The following is a 22817-nucleotide window of genomic DNA, read 5'->3' as shown; positions in this document are numbered from 1 at the left end:
ATAGGGCATGAAATACTGCCTGTCAGCACATGTCGGCTCAAAAAACAGTGAAAAAGTTGAGCTTTTGACTGTTGCCCTTGCCCATGTCACCCTAAATGCTTGTGTCGACCTAGACCAATATCGACCTTTCCCCATGTCGACCTAATGGTGTCAACCCAATGCTGGTTGACCATCATGCTGTTAACCTAATGACCGTATCCAGTTTTTACATGATCTTGGTGGATTAATATACACAGAAAAAGAAGAAATAACTCCTGCAAAAAGCTAAGAGTAGGTTTTGTACAACTTAATTAGAATAATAAAAACATAGGAAAAATGTGTAGTTTATTTTGTGGGAAACAAAGTTAGACACCATTAATCTTTCTCCCAATACAATTGCAGGACTGATCTCAGCAGGCTGTGTGTTGACATCACCTTGGTGACCAAGTCATTCAAATTATGTTGCTAAACTACAACAAAGACACTGAGCAGCCTCTGTGTGGCTGGAGTCCCAGGCTCCGGGCAGGAGGAAGTGACAGTTGCCCACAGGCTCTGTGTACAGCACAGTCCCATCTACAAGTATTGAATTAGAAAGGCAGAGGATTGTTCTTTAGAAGTTATTTCAATAACAAAAAAACTATGAATAGTTGATTTGATTTGATCCTGGTAGAGACAATAAGAAACCTCTGCACACCCATGTTACTTACGCTCATGTGAAAAGGTAAGTCCTACTCTAAACCACTTTAAAAAAATATCTACGAGGATTTCAAAGAATTACCTGTGTAATGGGAATGTACTGCAGCAGTCCGTACCTCAGGGTTGAGTTAAAATGCCGGATGAAATACTAGCGCCGTAATCCCAACAGGCGGCCACAACACTGCCGCCAGGGACGGGGAACTATTGGTCCTCCAGCAGTTGTTGAACTATGCATCCCAGCATGCCCTGCTACAGTTTTTTTATTTGGTCATGCTAAAACTGTTGCAGGGCATGCTGGGATGTTTAGTTCAAAAACAGCTGGAGGGCCAAAGGTTCCCCATTCCTGATTTAGGCAATAATGCTGATAAGGTTGGTTGGGGTGCTGGATGGGAGGTTAGGGTTGAACTGTGGGGTAGGCAAATTGGGGTTATCCACTAAAAAAAGGGTGTGGTGGTGTGGGGGGGGGGTTATGGTTAAGTTGTGAGGTGGAGGTGACGGGCTGGTATAGCTATGCAGCCTGTCGGGATTCTGTTTAGCGGGATGTCACCCTTTTTTCTTTTGACCACCAGCAACGCATCCTGTCTGCCTGGCATTCATACTGATCTATGTACCTCCCATCATTTCTGGCAGGATAGTCCTTATTTCAAGGTCTGTCCTACCCCTCCCCTGCATGCTCCTCCGAGATCAGAGTCTTTGTTCCAGTTTTCATGGTTTGCACTGTGGCAATGTGCCATAGATAAGCCCCCAACCCATTTCCAGACGGGTGCCGGAGGACTCACCGGTAGTCGGGATTCCGACAGTCATTACCCTGACATCGGAATCCCGACTGCTAAAAGCCTGACACACTGGCAGTGGCTATTCTCCCTCTCCATGACCCCCATAGAGGGAGAGTCCCCGCAGTCGGAATTCCGACATCAGGCTAATGGCATACCTCCCAACTGTCACGATTTTAGAGGGACAGTCCCGATTTTCGGGTCCTGTCCCGCTGTCCCACCCGCGGCAGGCATTGTCCCGCTGCGGGGGGTGGCAGTTGGGAGAGCCCCCAAACTAGTAGAATAGACGCTGTGCGCATGCGCACAGCGTCTATTCTCGTATGAAAATGAGGTTGCGGCTAATTAGCATAAGCCGCGCCATCATTTGCATACGCCCCACCCCCTTTTCGGGCGCTCGCGCGACTTCGCCGCGCGAGTGTCCCTATTTCTTTAGGTTAAAAGTTGGGAGGTATGTAATGGTAATGTTGGAATCCCGACTGTCGGGGTGTTATACCACACCCTTCTAGACCTCCTATGTTGTGAGGTATGTTAAGAGTAATATCCCCAGAAAAAGGTGAAAGGTATTTTTAGAATTTCTTATTTTAACCTTTGAGCAAATAATCCTGTATTTTAAAAAAATAAATAAAAAATGGAAATATACTGTTTTATTTATTATTGTCAAAGCCCCATCGTACTTTACAATTTGCAACAAACACCTGAATAAAACAATACAAGAGGTGGGTGGGAAAGTATTTAATTATTATAAGTACCCCTTCCTGTTAATAAAAGATAAATTGGGCACAATATAATAGGATCACCCTATCTCCCATCTAAAATGGGAAGATCGTAGAGCAATATGCAATTGATCCATTTTTTTTTGCGCATATCGTGCTCATTTTGGTCAGGTTTAGCCACACATTTCAGCTCACCAACCCTGGGGATAGCGAGCTGAAATGCTCGTGAAAAACAATTGAATACTGCCCATATACAATACATTATACGTCCTACCTTAGGGCTGTTACTGAATGGGTCTATGTACAGTAGGGATGGAGTTCAAATCCCAGCGGTCGGAATCCCGGCGTTCAAAATCTCGACACCGGAATCCCGACCGCCAAAATCCTGACACTTTCTCCCACTGTGGGTGTCCATGACACCCATAGAGGGAGAATAAATTAGTTTGCCGAGCGTAGCGAGGCACCGGGCCCGCTGCATGGCGAGTGCAGCAAGCCCGCAAGGGGGTCGATCCACGCCCCCCCCCCCCCCCTTGTCGGGATTTCGGCGGTCAGGATTCCGGCGTCGGGATTTCATATAAATCCTGTACAGTACTAAGCCTTTGAGAGGGAGAAAGACAAAGTGGATGGAGGTAAGTTCCAGCCAATCAGCTCCTTTCTGTTTCTGTCATGCTACAGGCAGGAGGGAAGATTTATGAAGCTTTGATACTTGAGAAGTGAGCTAGATGAGACGTGGCCCATGGCAACCAATCAGCACTGAAGTAACATCTATAATTTGCATAATATAAAATTACACATAGCAGGTAATTGGTTGCCATGGGCCACTTCTCCTCTGGATCACTTCTCCCCTATCACTGCTTCATACATCTACACCTGTGTTTGAAAAATGGAGCTGATTGGCTAGTATTTTATCTTTGTCCAAGGCTTAGTACATAGGGTGGGATGTACTAAGACAAAAATGCAGTGAAACCCCCGTTTTACCACAGTTTTAAATGTACTAATCCCCGGCCGCCGTGTCATCACAGGGCACAATATAGAAACCTTTGGGCTTCTATTGCCGCCCGCCGCAAACCTGCCACCTCTACCGACCCTCCAGCTTACCTTCCTGCAGGTCCTCCTGGACCTGGAAGGTAAACCCTTCCTCCCCCTAGCAACGCAGCCGGACATCCTTCTGGCTGCAGGGGAAAGGAGGAGGCGCAGGGGACAGCCTGCTTAGCTGTCTCGGCGCGAGATGAGGAGGAGGCGATGGAGACCCCCGCACAGCAAATTACAGGTGATGCTAGCCGCATATGTTAGTCCATATGCGCTAGCATCACGGCGGCCAGGCGGCAAGGGGCGGCAATGTTTATTAATACATCCCGCCCATAACCTGTTATGTGTTTACCCCCCCCCCACCCTGAAATAAACAGTATGTAAAAATAGTTTATTTACAAATCCATATCCTTCTCAAGACCCATCTAGGGTCATAGATGCATACAATTCCATTTTCTGCCAGGTGTACAGCATACGCTGTAACACACCTATTATCCCAACCAGGTCATAAACACAAGACATTTTGCATATCCTACAGTACATGCTGAGCGATGTCGGCTAGATAAATCACCCTTGAGCTACAGTACCTGGTGGCTAGTTCGCCCAGACACACTTTGCGTTGTGTGTATGGACGTTCTAGGCTAACCAGTGTTCTGGTCAGCACTGGCAGGCGATTTGACTAGATCTTGACTACATGCAGTATGTAGATCTGAGCTGGCAATGGGGCGAGGCACAAGACTGCGCCCATCACTATGAGGCATACACACTACACACAGAGAATTCTGTGCTTAATTACTAAGCGATCTAGATAAATCTCGTAGTAAAAAGGCTATTATCGCCCCATGTGTATGCCCCTTTAGAATCTTCTAAATAAATGCAGACAACAATGAATTCCAAAATAATCCCATACAATATACCCAGTAATATAGTCATGATCTATTAAGATAGAACCTACAAGCTTATAGCTGAAACTGCAATCAGTCATTCCAAACCACTCATCGATATAAATCTGCACCAGCACCCAAGTGTTTCCTGCCAGCGTTATAGGGCCTGATTCACAGTTGTTCACAGTTTTGTCAAGTTTCACAAAACTGCAATTCCCAGCGGTAGTCTGTGGGGGCCGCCCTGTACAGGATAAGGCTGTCCCACTCGCCTGGTCCCTTCTCGCAATGTGCATGCAAAAAACTGCTTGCACATGTCCGGCAGCTCCCTGGCTGCACAGTCTAGCTGTGAAGTCAGGCCCAAGCTGACCATGTTAAGGGCTTCAGCAGCTGCGTGTGATGTCATGCAGCTGTTGCCCCAACCAGAGAGCCCTGGACACGCCTGGGTTTTCCAGGGCAATCTGAGAAAATGCTGCATCCAGCCCCTGAAATGGCGCTTCGCAGGTGATTGCAGTTTAAGTATTCACGCTTGCGCACTGGAGCATACTGTAAGTGTGTAAGTTGTGATCTGCGATTTTCGGATAATTGCATATGTGTCTGTCTCAGGCCCATAGCTCCTGCACAGTCACAGCAGCTAACCCAAGTCTCCTATCATGTGCAAATGTTAAAGATCCACTGGGCCAGTTCTTCTCTATGCAAGTCTGTATGTAAGCTCAACACAGTGGTACAGTATAGACATAATACTGTAGGTGCAGGCACCTAGCTCGAGGGGGTTACACCACACACATGGCACCCATGTTCTTATATACATATATATCTGTAGTCCAGAATCCAGAAAACATGTCCTGTTGGGAGTACTTTAGGAATGTGTGTTAATCTTTTTACCTTTATCCAAGATGATTTTGTTTTCTCAACAGCAAGGCTGGTGTTTGCGTTCTTGATGAATTAAGCAAGTGAAGAAGAAGATGACATCTCTGTCTGTATTCCTTGATACGGCTAAAACACCTAAGGAAATCGAGGAACTACAGGTAGAGGCTTTTCTCAGAGACACAGATCGCAGAAAAGTGATCCTCCAGCAAAGAGGTAAAGAAGTGGAAACCTATTCTTCCCCATGCAGGTCAGCCAGGCAATCAGTGGTATCACTAGGGGGTGGTACAGGGGTGCAGACATACCAGGTGACACCAAATTAGCAGAGCTGCTCTGGTGAGTGACAGGTGGTGTTACTGAGCAGAGCGGACAGTGCTGATGGGTGACTGTGCCAGGATAGGCTGGATGCTGCCCACCAGCTCCCAGAGAGCTGGGGAGGCCCCAAGGGAGAAGAGAAGGGGAAATAACATTCATTCACTGCCCCAAAATGTCAAACACCAGGGGGCGCATTATTTCAGATATAAGGTCACATTCTCTTTGACCTGAGCCCCAACCTCCAAGTGACTCCAAGCCCATTGGCGCAGCTGGCATATAAGGCACATTGCATTATTTGGGAACAAGTAGCCATCCCAAATGTTATCTGTACTATCAAATCTCCCTCCCATTTACTAACATAGGGGCAGATTTATTAAGCTTGGTGAATTGATAAAGTGGCTGTTGCTTTATTGCCAGCCAATCAGCTCCTAACTGTCAAGTTACAAACTGGGTTTCAAAAATTACAGTTAGGGGCTGATTGGTACCAGTCACATTATCACGTCACCAAGCTTAATAAATCTGTTCCATAGAGTCTAAAAAATATTCTCTGAGACATTTATAGGCACAAGCTGTTTGGGTCCATTGCTGGACAGTGTGTTGTTGTGGGATGATCATTATGTCTCTGTACTGCTACAGTATATGTGTAAGTTGTACTTCTTTGTTGCATAGAGTTTGTCTGTGATGACGGTCAGGCCTGGGTGCCGCTGCCAGTGGGGAGAGTGTATCTACAGATAATCAATGATCCAACACGGAATTATGAGCCTCAGCCAGTAACGGGATCTGCAGAGTTTATCCGAGGAGTTACAGAACTTGCTCTTGGGAAGAACAGCAAGGCTATCCTGGAAAACAGGGTAAACCATTGGCTGCAGAACTTTTGTTTGATTTAAATGACAATTTGCTATACATCTGCAACAATGTAAGCAAATATGTTAACAGTAACCGGTTTACAGTAGAATGACATCAATAATGTCCTGTTATTAACATTCAGACACTAATCAGTGGCTAAACATTTACCTACTGTACCTGCTTGCCTATAGGTAAGAGGTAACTGCTGAAATACTGCTGATTCACCACAGTTTGTCCTCTCCCTGTGAACATCCTCTCCAACACAACACAAATGAATGCAATAAGTGTTCTAATCCCAGGTACATGTCCGGCTCTGCCATTAGGCAGCTGCCTAGGGCACCTGTATCTTTGGGGGGAGGCGGGGGTGGAGTGGCTTGCAACTGGGTCTGCCTATCACAAAATGAATGATGTCTGTGAGGAAATGAATAAAGATGGTGGTCGTGGAACTTCTAAGATGCCACACTTTCACTTTAAGGGGGCTGGAAAGTAGGTATCGGCGGCAGTATAGGTTTGGAGGGAAGGGGGCACTAGTTGGAGGTTTTGCCTAGGCTACTGAAAAGCCTTGCACTGGCCCAGTGTATGTTATTTTACCAGGTAGCATTTTATTTCCTCATCATGGATTCTGATGTATGAAGAGGATCTGTAGGAGGGCCCTGCAGCTGGCGTATTGGGAGGACTTAGTGCCAGCTGCAGGAGAACAAGGGTGCAGAGAGTGGAAAATTAGCACTGCATTGTGGGTAATGTCCTGGCTATTGGCTATCTGCTGGGACATTACCACACACCTGGACCCCAGGATTACCTGCTGAGTTTGAATCTTCATAATGAGCAGTAATGGGTCTATTCCTGAAGCAGTGGAGAAGTTGCCCATCACCGAATCAGTTGCTGTGTATTATTTTATAGAATGCACTTGTTAAATGTTATTTTAAAGCTGACTGGCTGTCATTGGTAAATCCTCCACTGGTCTACTCTGCTCTTTTCACTGCTTCATGAATAGATCCTTTACAGTCTGTATGGGCAGGAGAAAGCAGGCGAGGTACTTAAGCAGCTTTTACCATTAGAAAAGGTGTTCGGGCTCTTTAAATGCACCCGCTATCTACAGACAATTGGGGTTATAGCTAAAATTGTGCAGGCAGCACCAACATAGATGAGGATACTGACAATATACTTTATTATGATGGTGTTCACTTCTCTTTGAACTAAACATTGTGGGAAAAATGTATTATAGCTTCTAAAAATGGAAATCAGATTTTGTCTTGTGTGTCAATAGATAGATATGATGGTAGAATCTGATCTATAAGCTCCCGCGCTATTTTGATCACATGCCGAAGCTGTTCAATATAATTAAATGCAATTCTTCTCTTTTATTGGCAGACAAGTGGCATACAGACATTAGGGAGCACCGGTGCTTTCAGAGTAGGAGCAGAATTCCTCAGACGATGGTATAACGTAAGTGGGAACGTGTCAGCCTGTATTCCCCTACCTGCGTATGGTAAGTACCATTCTCTTACTGAGTTTGCTGGTTTCCATGGGTCTAGTACAGAAAGCGCTGCACTGGGAAAGATGGAGGCATACCAACTGTTAGGGCCGGTACTAGGCGAAAAATGAACATACAGGTTTAAGCATACTGATACATGGTGCAAGGCCAGTCACAGAATGTGTACTTTCTCCTCTATTTTGTGTCTTAATTCAATAATAGTGTATTGAGTACCTGTACCTGTACTTGGGATTATTAGTGTATTTTACTTACACCTCAATAATACCCTAAAGTACATCATTGACGTCTCTATACCTTACACAACATCGCTGAACCCACCATACCCTGCACAGCATCACTGACTCCTCTACACTACATCACTGACCCCTCCATACCCTACACTACGTTACTGACCCCTCTACACCCTACACTACATCACTGAGCCCTCTTTACCCTACACTACATCACTGAGCCCTCTTTACCCTACACTACAGTACTGATGCTATACAGTTATCCTCCGCACTACATTATCAACCTCTCTACACCCTACACTATACCACTGACCCTTCCATATCCTACACTATATCACTATATACACTATATCACTGACCCCTCTATACCCTACACTACACCATTGACCCCTCTATACCTGCCACTACATTACTGTCCCCTCTATACCCTACACTACACCACTGACCCCTCTACACCATACACTACATCACTGACCCCTCTGTACCCTACACTACAACACTGACCCCTCTACACCCTACACTACAGTGCTGATGCTATACAGTTTTCCTTCGCACTACATTACAGACATCTCTATACCCTACATTGCAGTAAGGTCCCCTCTACACCCTACAGTATATTATGGATCCCTCTGTACCTTACACTACATGACTGCATTTGCATTACTCTTAGGTGCTGATTTATATCACTGAATATTATCATTTGCAAACAAAGATTGCCAATCAGCTACTAACTGCTCTGAAAATTGAGATATGATTGGCTGGATCACCATTTATCATAAACATTGAGTTTGAAACTTTTGTGCATGATAAAACTTGTTGATAAATCAGCCCCTTAATTGGCATTCCCATTTCGGCTACTAAAGAATTGTCATTCCCATTTGATGTTTCTAATTGATGTACATTATTCAATATCCTCTCAGAACAAAATCAGCCAGAATCCTGCCGAAACAGCTGTTCTTCTGTCACTGAACTATTGTTTTTGCCAATTGTGAAGGCTTTAGCTGTAATGTGCTGACTTAGGATGTAACCTAGGAAATCCTACTTTTATGAGAGAAGTATTTTTGTTGCTACATTTGTTATATATATATATATATATATATATATATATATATATATATATATATATATATATATATATATATATATATATATATATATATAGTGCCACAAAGTATCTGCAGCACCCAGTTGCAGAGTACATAAGCAAATAAACAAAACCGGAATTAGGGACTTTGCCATGGAACAAACTATCTGATGCTAAAATATAACATGCAGTCACGATGATAAAGTCAGATTTGGCTGCATGTTCAGACGATAGGGGGGGGGACATCTATATATATCTATAATTTATTTATTAACAGTTATTTATATAGCGCACACATACAGCGCTGTACAGGGAATATTTGAACATTCACATCAGTCCCTGCCCCAGTGGAGCTTACAATCTATATTTACAGTTTCTTATATATCGCTGCATATTTGGTTTACAATTACAAACCTAGAGTTAGGAGGGCCCTGCTCGCAAGCTTACAATCTACCACATGTATATTCATGTAGGGTTAATTTTGTTGGGAGCCAATTAACCTACCAGTGTATTTTTGGAGTGTGGGAAGAAACCAGAGTATCCGAAGGAAACCCACGCGTGCACAGGGAGAATATACAAACTCCGCACAGATAGGGCCATGGTGGTAATCAAACCCATGACCTCATTGCTGTGAGGCAGTAATGCTAACCATTACACCATCCATGCTGCCCATGCGTAGGTTCCTTCCTCTAGCTGAGACACACAGCAAATGAGAATAATATTGTCATATATAACTTTTGACAATTGGCTCAAAAAGTCCAGAATACGTGTAAAATAAAATCTTAAACATATTTTACCAGAAAAAACTGTTAGAACCTTATTTTCAGTGATAGAGTACATTGGATTGAGCTTATTGAGGAACCCCTTGTTAGAGTAATTATCTAATAAAGCATTTTTGGAACAGGAATTGATCAGATAACCGTCTGAGGTCCTGTGGTGATGACACCGGTGCATCCGTCTTTCCCAGAATTCCCAGCGAGGTCTTTTAAGCTTGGCATTTGTAAACATAGATGCTTGGCACGCTAGAAACAATTACAGTCTCTCTCGGGAGAGATTTCACTCAGTGCCATATACACCGCTCACTCCCCTGCTCCAGCTTGAATTGTATTTTCTTACATCCGACTGTTAAATGCCTACTGGGAGCAATGCCCACTTGCATAAGCCGTTGCTTTTTTGTCTATTTTTATTCATTTCCTTTGTGTAGTTAAAGCTACATCTCTTCTCTCTCTGTGTTAGCATTTCTCATTTCATGACAGGAAGATCTGGGCGGCTACAGTATCCAAAGGAAAAAACATAATCCGGCTGCTGTATAGTTTACCAGGGCCGCGGACCTATGGCATTCCGACTAGATATAAATATGCTGCTATTTGGTCCTTTGCAGAGCTGGATCACACGCAATCCCATTGTATAGGATGGCACCTCCATTGTCTGCTTACGCAATCTTTGTTTACACTGTTCAACAACCATCAAAGGGATTGCAGGATTGTGTTTTATTGCCAAATCTATCCGGGTATTCAGTATAGAATGTATAAGATGTATGAGCTCCACTGATCTCTATGCAAGGCTTTTTCACTCCAGAGAACCATTGCATGCGTTCTCCTCAGGGTAAAGGGGACATTATTGTACTTCCCTGGATGGAAAAAGACAACACTACATCTTATTGGGTTTTTTATGGACCGTATCCTTTAGGATATCCTACTGACCCATGCATGTCCATCACCCCAGGGGAAGATGTGCCATGGGAAACAATCACACCTACCTCCACAAAACAGTATATATGTGTTTATGTGTGTGTCTGTCTGTCTATCTATCTATCTATCTATCTATCTATCTATCTATCTACACATATACACATGAAAGGTAAATCGCAGAAGTGAGGCATGCTGGCCCGGCAGACGCATGTATCAGCTTGTGTCAGCCTGCTCTTCTGGTGGCTCAATCCTCCCCTGCAAGTAGGTAATGGGTAAGGAAGGTGGCAGTAGGTAATGAGACAGTAGTTAGGTATGTTAAATGTATGTATATGTGGTCCATAGGTAAGCAGTAGGAAATTAAATAGGTAGCATGTAGGCAGGTGGTTGGTAAGTAGAGAGTAGGCTGTAGATAGGTACAGTAGGTAGAAAGTAGGTGTGCAGTAGTTTAGTATGTAGTTAGGTATATATCAGGTAGGTAGTATTTAGGCAGGTAAGTTTATAGAGAGTAGGCAATAGATAATAGATACTGTAAGTATACAGTAAGCAGTAAGGTAGGTAGGAGGGCAATAAGTATGTAGGCAGTATTTAGGTACTTAGCATGTAGGTAGTACATATGCAGGTGGCACATAGGTAAGCAGAGAGTAGATAAGTGGGCAGTAGGTACTGTAAGTAGGGAGCAGTTTGTAGTATGTAGGCAGTGGTAAGTAACTAGTAAGGTAGGTGGGCAGTGGAGGCGGACCAGATTGCAGCGGTGACTGATGGGCTTTGGAAAGCATTATGGGAGGAGCTGCTGTGTTAGCAGCCCATTTCACCCCTGGAGGTACTGATACTTTTCAGGGCTTGCTCTTGCACTGTAATTGTGTTTTATACAGCTATAGGTAAAATAAATTGATTTACACTCACCAGCAAATGATATTTCCTCTAGTCCCTGATGTCATCCTTCCTTCCCTAGCAGGCTTAAGCATGCCAGCGTTATCCCTGACACTCCTAGCATTTTGTTGGGCAGGCACCCTCATGAAACTACTGGGATCCACCCCTACAAGCCCACTCCCTGTCAATCACCCTGTGTTCGGCTAGCAAATAGAAATATCTGCTGACACGCAGTAGCCTGATCATCGGTGTACGAATTTGGACCAGTCTGACCAGGTCTAAATCGGGTTCTATGTCCTCCTTTTACACTCACATATCCCACTGACACCAGGCACCAGGCCAGCCCATGTAAATTACCCGGGTCCAGTGACTGAATGGGTAAAGTGGGATTTCTGACCCAGGTCCCGTTACAGGCTTATGGAGACCTTCCAGCGCCAGCAGAGGTGAAACCCCAGCAATAACCAGGTCCAACCTGTGGTTTTAGCTGGTTTCAAACTGATATGACATGGTTGGAAACTCCATGTGTAGTGACCCAGTCCGAACACTGGAATTTGGTGTGAAAAGGGTATGAAAAGCACAACAGGAAATTAGCTGAAGGCTGCCTAGGAACAAAGCCATAGAAGAGCCCTATTTTTGTAATTGGTTGTTAATGATAGTGCAGTTGCTAGTTAGTTTTCAGTGGTGTTGGTGATTTGTTCATATGTGCTTAGTCTGAGTTTGTGGGTGTAGTTAATAGAGTGGCATATATAGGCAGGTCATGTGCTTCTCATTTCCACTTGCCATTTGGAAGCCCCTCCCTCCCTCCCTCCCTGATGGTTTTAAATTTTTGTTTTTGATGCCACTTTTTGCAATTTAATAGTTGTCTATTAAAAGCTAGTTAGGCAGGAAATCGCTACCAGCCAGCGGTCAACGGTTGCATAAGTGGTGATTGTGTGGTGCCCTCTTTAGTAAGGACGGCGCGTGTGTCCTACCTCTGCCGGTGGACAATCAGCGTTCCCCTGCGGGAGCGTCCATGCTTTGCCAGAGTAAGGAGTGGTGAGTTGTGCACAATGCAGGTTATGCATTTAGGAGACGGTTGTTCAGTCCCATACTTAATTTTTGTGGTTATAAGTTTATTGATTACAGATGGCATTTGGTAGCACCTTTTTTTTGCCATCCTACATAACCTAACATAAAATCGGGTCAGTAATTTAAAAAAAAATCAAGTTGACTTTTAATTTCGAGTTGACCTTAGAAAATGGTATCCATGTCTTCATTTGTAGTGGTTAAGCTAGCTTAAGTATAAGGTAAAGTGTTATCGCAATCACATAATGGGTGCCTTACTGTATATGCTATATAAGTAAATGTTCATAAGTATGTACTGTACTTGGGCCAGATGTATCAAGCTTCAAAAAGTGATAAAGTGAAGAGTGATATACAAGCAGCCAATCGGCTCCTACCTGTTATTTTCAAACCCAGCCTGTGACATGGCAGGTAGGAGCTGATTGGCTGGTTGTTTATCACTCTCTATTTTATCACTTTTGAAGCTTGATACATCTGGCCCCTTGTCTTTTTATTATTTTTGTTAATTATTTCTATATATAGAAGTTAAAACAGTAGCACAACTGTGTAACTTGTATATTAATTATGTTCTAAATAAGGGAATGGGCAACAGAATGTATAAACTAAATGCAATGCTGGTGCAGATGTCTGTTCTTTACATGTACATTGTAGCTGTAAGCTTGCATTAGGATGCTCCGATGTCCATGTGTCTTGTAGAAGAACAGACCGATTAGTATGTGTGGCAATTACAGCGGCAGTCAGTAAGACGAGTGATTTTGCATGCAGGTTACAGGTTACACTGTACAACAACTAAACCCATAGTAACTGATAAACTCCAAAAGTGTTTGGTAATTCATTGTTCAAGGACACAGTCTGACATTGGTAAAGGAGGGTGTTATTCATGGCATCACTTAAAACGCAATCACATCTCCATCCTCTACATTGTGGCATTAGTCCTGCTAAGTCCCCCATCCTCATTGCCTCTTTGCACTGTTGTCTCTCAATAGAGACTGATTACTTTTGAGTGTGCTTTCGTCTCTCCTCTGTTATAAATCGATCCAAAGGCATAAAGAATTAGTAAAGGCCGTCTGTACAGGCTCTTCCACACAGAGATTTCGGTACTTGTGTACTAGCACGGGGCCCCAATTCTTAGTCGCCCGATTTTTTAATCGAATCGCATTGCATGCCATACACCCGATGGCATGCGATGTGATGCAACGCGATTTTAACTCATATTCGATATTAAATTGTATAAGCACCCTAATGGGTGCTTACAATGGTTAAATGCACCCCCACGCCACCCCCCAAGTATAAACGTGAACCCGAAGCGTGGCGATCGCAGCGGTACGCGTCCTACGACCTTTTCATACCCCCACTATCCACGTCGGCGTGGAGTTGAGAATAGAAAGTGCCCGAAGCGTGGCGGGGATACCTGTGAAGCCCGCGAGGGGACGCGTATAGCTGTGAAGGTATCCGCGGCCCCTCGCGGGGCTCGCTGCGCTCACCACGCTTCGGGCTCGGTGGCTCGCTGCACTCGCCACACTTTCTATTCTCGACTCCACGCCGACGTGGATAGTGGGGGTATGAAAAGGTCGTAGGATGCGTACCGCCGCCCCTCGCAGGCTTGCTGCGCTCGCCACGCTTTGGGTTCATGTTTATACTTGGGGGTGGCGTGGGGGTGCATTTAACCATTGTAAGCACCCATTAGGGTGCTTATACAATTTATAATCGCATCGCATTGTATGGCATTGTATGCCATATACAATGGCATACAATTTTAAAATTGTATGCCATTGTACAACATCGACCGATATCGCGTCGCATCGCATACCATCGCATGCCTTATGGTCTGCGATGCGATGGGCGCCGTGTTAGTACACAAGTACCGAGATTTCACACTCACTGGCAGGAGCAGAGGTTGGCTGCAGCACAGTCCAAAATTCTAAATACACAGCCACCCCAAACACTGCCAAACATCACCAGCTAGGGCTCAGTGGCAGTTGGTGCATACTTGCTTACTTTTGAGAACTAGTTTCAGGGAGATTATAGTTGGTAGTAGAATTTTGCACAGCGCCCCATTGAGGGGGCGTGTCATGCTCCACCCAAAGGGCGTGTCTAGATTCATATATGGAGAGATAGAGAAAAAGAGATTGTAAATGTGGCACCTAGAAGCGTGGTTGTGTACTGCTACATCTGAGAGGAATCTTTTAAAATGACTTATATCCAAATGTAGATGAGCCCCAAAGCAGTTAGTAAGAGATACTATACTTGGTAAAGTGCTGGGAAATGGTGCTGATGATTCAATGTGAATGTATCTGTCTCTCATTCCTTTTCCCCAAAAAAATGTAACAGTGTAATGTGGGCTAGGTGACATGAGGGAGATTGCTAGACTAATGAGGGAGAGAGGGAGATTGCTGCTATTTCAGGGAGTCTCCTGCAGAATGCAGGAGGGTAGACAACTATGGGGGGGGCACACACCAGAACGATTAGGGCTCAATTCCATCAATCTGGATCCAATTCCGACCGATTGGATGCAGATTGTATGTAGATTGGGCATGTTTAGGTCCAATTCCGATTTGATTCCAATCCGATGCGCGTCCCCGCTGTCGTTTGGTCGTTTTACAGATCCTACCTGCTGCAAGTAGGATCTATAAAAGATCCATTCAACTGGATACAGACTCAGATCGGATTGGGATCAGATTGGATGCAGATCGTTAGCAGATTGTTAGCAGATCGTGTGCTCCAACAGATCGTGCGACCATCACACAATCTGCTAACGATCTACTAACAATCAGGATCGTTCTGGTGTGTACCAGGCCTATGAGTTGGTGTGGCCCCCTGATTTGAATCTTGGACTGCCCCACCTATCCTGTTTCTAAACCTTTAATTCTGTTTTGTTTTTGCACTTGATAGACTGGTACCACCGGATATTTGAAGCTGCCGGTGTAGCAGAAATTTGTCCTTATCGGTTTTGGGACAGCAAAAATATGAGCCTGGCTTTGCCTGAGATGCTCGAGGATCTGCAGGTAAGGTGCTTTCCATGTGTTTTATTTCCCTTTGTTCCAGTTATTTATAGATGTCTTTATAAAAGTGATCTGCAAAATGTTTACCTCATCCTACTTGGATTGCAGTTTATAAACAGATTTCTGGTTACAGCTCCCTCCCACCACTTTTACTTTTCCAACACTAAAGTTAATCTCCTCATCTGCCAGAGATATAGGGGGTTATTCTAGTTCATTCTTTCTGACAAAATCCTTCTTAGATGGACAAAACCATATGCACTGCGGGTGGGGCAGATGTAACATGTGCAGAGAGAATTAGATTTGAGTGGGGTTTTTCTTCAAAGTGAGATCTATATTGCAGTGTAAAATAAAGCAGTCAGTATTTTCCCTGCACAGAAACAAAATAACTCACCCAAATCTAATTCTATCTGCACATGTTACATCTGCCCCCCTGCAGTGCACATGGTTTTGTCCATTTAAGAAGGATTTTGTCAGAAAGAATGAACTAGAATAAACCCCATAATGTAGCTGTACACACATTTATAGTGTAATTATAATTATAGGCCGGGGTTCAGTACTAGTAGTGTAAGTGCAGATTATAGCTTTTTTATGTTCTTTTTCCTGTGCCAGAGCTCTCCCGACTTTTCCGTGGTTGTGCTGCCAGCATCCTGCAATCCAACAGGAATACAACTTGCCAACAGTGAGTGGAAGCAGATAGCAGATGTAATGAAGGTGAGAGGTACAGTACTGTAATTATTTCTGTAAAGAAAGTAATAAAGAGGTGATGGGGGAGCGGCATAGCCTTTGACATTATTCTTCCACCTTGGGAGCCATTAAGCTCTATAAATGCCAGAGCTATTCCACTCTTAACTGTCAATTATAGATACAGTTGTACATTAGCTCTAACTGTAACCAACTGTCAAGTCTGCATTACCTTGTTCCAGTACTGGTGTCTAGGGTTGGAGTTAGAGGCAGAGCATGTGCAAGAAACATGGTGCTGTGATAATATTCCTGCCATGGACTGGAGGTTTGGACATAATGCTGGTTCACCCAACATACTGTACTTGCCTACACTCCAGGAATGGCCGTGGGTTCTGGAAAATCGGTTCCCCCTTCCAGCACCCCATAAATATGGGCAAACCTCAAGCAGCCACCGGGGAAACTCCGCTCCTGATTAGCTGGGGGATGGCCAATCCCCCATATCGGGGGAGGAGACGTGAATATAAACAAACATTCACGATTTGTCCTGTCCGAAGGGCACATGTGTGGCGTTTTTTTTTTAAGTCCCGGGATTCCTACTACGGAACGGAGAGGATGCGATCTACGCTGGAGGCCGCAGTAAGTACTGTATAAGTTCCTGTTTTTATTATTATTATTATTTTACACTGAGAAGCCTGCATGGATATGACTGATCCATGCAGGCTTTAGCCAAATACGAATGAAAAAGACGTTCTATTTTTCATCCGTATGTACTGCAGAATTCCTATTCACCAGTACGCATAATAGCAAATTTGTTGGTACAATTGAAAAGAATAGGCGTCTACAGCCGTATTCTTTCAAAATGTGTAGTCATTCAATGGTAAAAATAAGCATAGTATGGATTTGTACATATTTCACATTGAATAGGTACGAATGCGACCATTCGTACCCATTCCCCCTTAGTATCTTACAACATGTGAGCAGGTGATATTGGAGATAGTTTGTTCTGTGTGACCTCATTGCCTGTGTTTGCCTCTCTTCTCAATATAAATGCTACTATTTTATGTATTCATACACACATTTAGAACAGTGGATCTGATTCTGGTTCACTTGCAAAAGCAAAATCTCTCTTTAATGGACAAAACCATGTGCACTGCAGGGGGTAGATGTAACTTGTGCAGAGAGAGTTTAACACCAGGGCTTAAAGTGGTGGTGGGGGGGGGGGACAAGGTGGAACTGAGTTCCACCACCTCTAATGGGAAGGTGGAACTAGTTCAACATCTAGTTCAACATTCACATTGGCCCAGCACAGTAATTCTAACAGAAAAGCATTATAGTTTGCAGGGGGTGCCAAAAAACCTACCACTGACCCTAGCTCTGCTTAATGGGGTAGAGGAAGGGGGAAATTAGGTGACAGAGGGAAATGAGTTCCACCACCTCTCCAGGACCACTTTAACCACTGGGCAACACACATGTGCTGTAGATGCTAATTTATTCCTGAGAGTTCATATTGGCAACTTTTAACATGGCAAAGTAACCAAGTACGACAAGTCTTTGCTACGGCTTAATGTAACGTAATTTGAGGTTTATTGGTACATTTTAAATTGGATTTATCTTCTTTGTATGAATTTCAGAGAAAGAAGATGTTCCCGTTTTTCCACCTGGCAGATCAGGGGCTGGCGTCCGGGGACCTCGATGCAGATGCCTGGCCTCTGCGCTACTTTGTGTCCGAAGACTTTGAGCTGTTCTGCGCCCAATCGTTTTCCGCCAATTTTGGATTATATGGTGCGTTTTACGGGCACACTTGTCAATTTAATCCGATTATCACTGTAAGGAAAGACACTGTATTGAAATATAAAGCTTTTGTACCAACTGTATGTAGATAAACATTGCATTAATGTAATGCCAAGCAAGATCTTCAGTTTACATATGTGCACCTGCCACCTAAGATTCTACAATGTCGTTGTAGTTTGTGAAGGAAATGTATTAAATAGTATAATATAAGTGATTTTTGCGTCCTGATCATCAGCTGAGAACGTTGGGAATCTGCTCATAGTTTTGAGGAACAATGAAGCTGTTATCAGAGTGCGCGCTCAACTGGAAGGTCTTGTGCAAGGAAAGTGGTCGACACCACCAGCTACAGGGTCAAGAGTGGTAGCGACAGTGCTTAATAATCCCACTTTGTTTGCAGAATGGTGAGTTTTTGGCTGAACTGTGTGTAAGTGACTAGAAGCAACCCATAAGCCTGATTTAGATTTGGATGCAAGTCAATCTGTGGCCATGAAGCTGCTTTATTTTAATATGCTTGCACAAAAAAAAACAAAGTGTCATTCAAAGATACACAGAAGATTTTTTGCCTTATACCCTGTATTTCTGGCGCGGGTTATTGTGCATGTATAAGTTACTTACAGTAGTAGTAACCTGCAGCAGGCTACATCCAACTGAGTTAAGGTGCGCACACACGGGGGCGATTTAGTGCAAAATCACGGGAAATATGGTCGCTGAGCGACCATATTGCCCGCAATGGGAGTGTGCACCGGCGATATATCGCCGGGTGCGCGCTCCCATTTTTGCCCCTGTGGTGATCGCTGGTCGTAGGAACATGCTCCTGCGACCAGCTGATTACCACTGCCGGGCTCCCCCCGGCAGTTTCTTTTTCATCAGCGACGATCTCTGGTCGCTGATGTAAAGTAGAAACTGAGCAATATATTGCTCAGCCATATATTGCTCAGCAATATATGGCTGAGCAATATATCTCCCCCGTGTGTACACAGCATTAGTCACACCAGAAGAGTAAGCATACTTAACAGCTTTTAAAAATTCCTTTGCAGGGCTAAATGTAAATTTTCTGGGGGTACGGGAGACTATCCAAATACTGTACCGGGAGTCTCCAGCAACTTCTGGGAGAGTAGGAAAGTATAAGAGTGAAGCCAGCAAAATTGTGACCAGCTGTAAATCAGGCCCTACACTGGCAAAACCAGTGCTGGTGGCTGCCAATCATAATGTCTGTGGACAAACAGAAGTGAATCCTGTCCCTTACCACAAAATCGAACCTAAGAATGACATATAAACACAAATTACTTTTGGCCTAGGGGTGCTGTGAACAAAAAAATCTTATACTCTAGGGCAGTGGGATTTGAAAGATTTTGGAACCACTTACTTTTAACCCTCCTTCCCACAGTACCATACCATATGCACAGTTCCATTTACTGCAAATTTTTGAGTTCTGATACTGTATGTGTGTATAATTTCTTTACTCTTGCACCAACCATGTCTCATTATGACCGTGATCTTTTTTCGTCCTGAGGAAGGACAGCCTTAAAGCTGCGGTAATATACCTCCTGACTATCAGAGAGAAGATAAGGGAGAGAATGAGACTCTTAGGAACCTTACGATCTTGGGAACACATCACCAAGCTGGGCGGCCTGTTTGCTTTCACTGGATTAACCTGTAAGTAATAATGATGTGAAGGTAACTCAATTACTGATAGCTTCTAGATTACATGTGATGCAATTCTAGATGGGAAATACTGTACTTTAAAGTCTAGTCAAAAATGTAGCTTTTAAAGACTAAAATGAGACTATGAGTGGCATATGGTTGGAAGGAGTCCCACTTGACCTTTGCACTGAAGGGGATAAACTTAAATTGTTTCTTTGGGTACTAAGGGCGGGATGTACAGATGGAGCTGCCGTCATTATTGTGAGCCAGCCGCCAGGCCACGCCATACGTCAGGAGGGGGCGTGCACTGTTCACAGGTCCCCACCGCCTCCCCGCACCCAACCTAACGCTGCCTGTCTCCCTGAAGCGGAGACAGGCAGGGTTCGTGGCCCCCGCTGCACGAAAACTGGGATGTGCATGTGTGTGTGAGACGCTCACGCATCCCAGTCAGATGGAGCGCCTCTCTGCTGCGATCGCCAGTGGGAACATTCTGGTGATCCCCGGCGCTGGCTGAGAGGCGCTCCATCTGTTCCAACCACTGGTGGTACATCCCATTGCAATGATGCTCATTGCATATGTGCTAAGTGCTGCCCTTTGCAATCTTTGGCAGTACCTGGACCTCTGGGTCCCTGACCCGGGAGTCCTTCTATGTATTTACAATATAGTAATATAGTAGTTTAGGTTGAAAGAAGACATATGTCTATCAAGTTCAACCTTTTACAGGACCCCTTAGAGCAGGCATGTCCAAACTGTGGCCCTCCAGCTGTTTTGAAACTGCACATCCCAGCATGCCTTGCCATAGTTTTAGCATTCCCTAATTACAAAACTGTTGCAAGGCATGATGGGACAACAGCTGGAGGGCCACAGTTTGGACATGCCTGCCTTAGAGGGTATTGTCTAGATGTTAAATCCCCTTTTTGAATCTTTTACTTCAATTCCACTTTGGGATAAATTATGTTTATCAGTTGTACCCCTGGATGTTTTTATCTAATAAATGCTTGTTCAATCTTGATTTAAATGTATTTATTGTGTCTGCCAACACCACTTCTTTTAGAAGAGCGTTCCATATTTTTTCTGCACTGACCTTAAATGTGTAGTTGGCTGTGGGACATGCTGGGAGGGATCAGTGTTAGATCCCTCACACAGTAGTGCTGTGGAGTGAAGCCCATGGGCTCCTATGGGGTAACACCAGCTACACAGGGGCTTTAGTGCATTTAAAAATGAATTTTTAATACATTAAAAAATGCGATAAAACTCCTGAAAACAGGGTTTTTACTGCATGTTTTTTTAGTACATCCTGCACTAAAAGTGTATACAATATTGAAGACGTTTTTATGACCCAGAGGGAAGTCTAGAGGCGGATTGGCAGTAAATACCACAGTAAAGTGGGACGATGCTCCTGTGGGACCACCTGTGACTGGCATAGACTGGTGATGGTCGTGTGTCCGAGGGTGGCATGCTGGTGTGGTGTGTTCTAGGGTAGAAGTTGGTAGGCTGGCGATGTGGGCATGTAAGGGGGCCTCTTTTGGAAAAAAAGATTCCAGGGCCATAATCCACCAATTACACCAGTTAAGGGCATTGTAATGGAATTTGGCTCTATGAGTAGGAATCCCACCCCTAAAATAGATCCCACCCCCTCAACAGACCCCACCTCCATGAGGGATATTTCCCGGGCTAGTTGTTTATCCTTATCTGCCCCAGCTAAATGTCATATTGTGAGTGTCAATTTTGATTTCAATCTTTTTATGTATGTTGTAATTAGAACATGACAGAAGAAAATTAAACAATGTTTTGTCTCTCAGTTTGGGTCAGAGCACATTCATACATACTGCTACCATGCATAGAATTAAAAAGCAAATCTGGATACTCAGGTAGATAATAACTTTGCCTCTTTCTCTTTTTTTCTGACAGCAAATCAAGTGGATTTACTGGCTAAGAAAAGACACATATACTTATGTGCAAATGGACAGCTCAATATCACCAGCCTAAATGCAAACAACCTGAATTATGTCACACAATCTATAAATGATGTTATTGTAATGGACACAACATAATTACTATCAGTATATTTATTGTGGACAGACAAAATCAGGATTAAATAATATTGGAAATTAACATGGCTAATTCTTGTAAATGATTCTCATTGGACAATGGTGCTATGATAGGTTATACAGTCGATTACATCTGTCATAAGAAATATCTGCTGAACTATCAGTAATAAGTCACAGTCTTTACAGGGACGTAATAGAAATGTAAATAAGAATTAGAGATATGTAAGTTTAGCTAGGATTCAGAATTACAAGTTGCATACTTTGTAACATAGTTGCTGGTCTTAGTCAAGAGAGTGTTATTATCAAGTCACGATGTATGGGCGATATGGTTAAAAGCAGGTTTGGAACTCCCACCCGGACTTCCTCGATTCAAGGATTTTCCCACCTTGCTCGGATTTTAAATGAAGCAAAACGTCACCCTCCAGGCATTGGTTTCTATATATGTAAGGATCATGCGGCAGGGACTCGGCATCATTTCTCACTGTCCGTGCTGCTGTGCTGGCTGCTGGGCTGTGTTGCCTTCATTGTACTGTGTCCATACACTCCAGTCAATGGCTGCTAGGTTATGCTGTTCTGTGCCATATACGCAGTGTGACTCCACAGTATAATTTGTGAAAGAAGTTGTTAACTTTTTAAAAAGATACAACATTTTAAAAAATGTGTACAATTTGTGTGTGCTGTACCCCACTGCATTTATTCGTACACATTTAAGCTCTGTGATACCCTGAGATACTCTGTGAGCTGTCATTTGAAAAAAAAAGAGAAAACAACAGTATATATTGTTTACACTATTTATTCTTTGTATTGTACCCACTCGGTTTGTTCTTATACATATAAGTGCTCAGATACCCAGCAGTGTTAGAGGTCATTTGAGAAATAAATATTGTTATATTGTTCTATTGTTTGCAATTCTGCCTTTGTGTATTGTGCCCCACTGTCTTGGTTTGCATACATATAATGGTGTCCATACACTTATGCAATCGGATGGGATGCAACATCGAAATCGAAGGATTGTATGCAATATTGCCCAAGTGTATGTGCAGCATAAGCGCTGTGATACCCTGAACTTTCATTGTGAAAAAAAACTATTGTTCTATTGTTTGCACTACTTCTGTGT

General features: G+C 43.7%; 1 protein-coding gene across 1 annotated transcript; it reads left to right on the top strand.

Annotated features, from left to right (window-relative positions):
- Positions 1-478: 478 nt before the first annotated feature.
- Positions 479-22557, top strand: LOC146075496 (aspartate aminotransferase, cytoplasmic-like). The gene is made up of 10 exons (XM_083184789.1): positions 479-700; positions 4989-5154; positions 5923-6104; positions 7471-7588; positions 15424-15536; positions 16143-16244; positions 17846-17996; positions 18241-18406; positions 19519-19661; positions 21561-22557. Exons 2-10 carry the CDS (start codon positions 5037-5039, stop codon positions 21701-21703), a joined length of 1236 nt encoding a protein of 411 aa, XP_083040915.1. The 5' UTR covers positions 479-700; positions 4989-5036; the 3' UTR covers positions 21704-22557.
- Positions 22558-22817: the final 260 nt, after the last annotated feature.

Source organism: Crinia signifera, chromosome 4 (genome assembly GCF_055691185.1).
Source record: "Crinia signifera chromosome 4, ASM5569118v1, whole genome shotgun sequence".
In the NCBI taxonomy this organism is placed as follows: domain Eukaryota; kingdom Metazoa; phylum Chordata; class Amphibia; order Anura; family Myobatrachidae; genus Crinia; species Crinia signifera.
The sequence above is the reverse complement of the archived record's forward strand: the minus strand, read 5'-3'. Positions and strand labels throughout refer to the sequence as shown.

Bases quoted from the DNA above. Each gene is read 5' to 3' on its own strand.
- LOC146075496 (XM_083184789.1), top strand. From the start codon at position 5,037: ATGACATCTCTGTCTGTATTCCTTGATACGGCTAAAACACCTAAGGAA. The intron at 5,155-5,922 runs GTAAAGAAGTGG...TTTGTTGCATAG, and splicing joins AGTGATCCTCCAGCAAAGAG to AGTTTGTCTGTGATGACGGT. The intron at 19,662-21,560 runs GTAAGTAATAAT...TTTTTCTGACAG, and splicing joins TGCTTTCACTGGATTAACCT to CAAATCAAGTGGATTTACTG.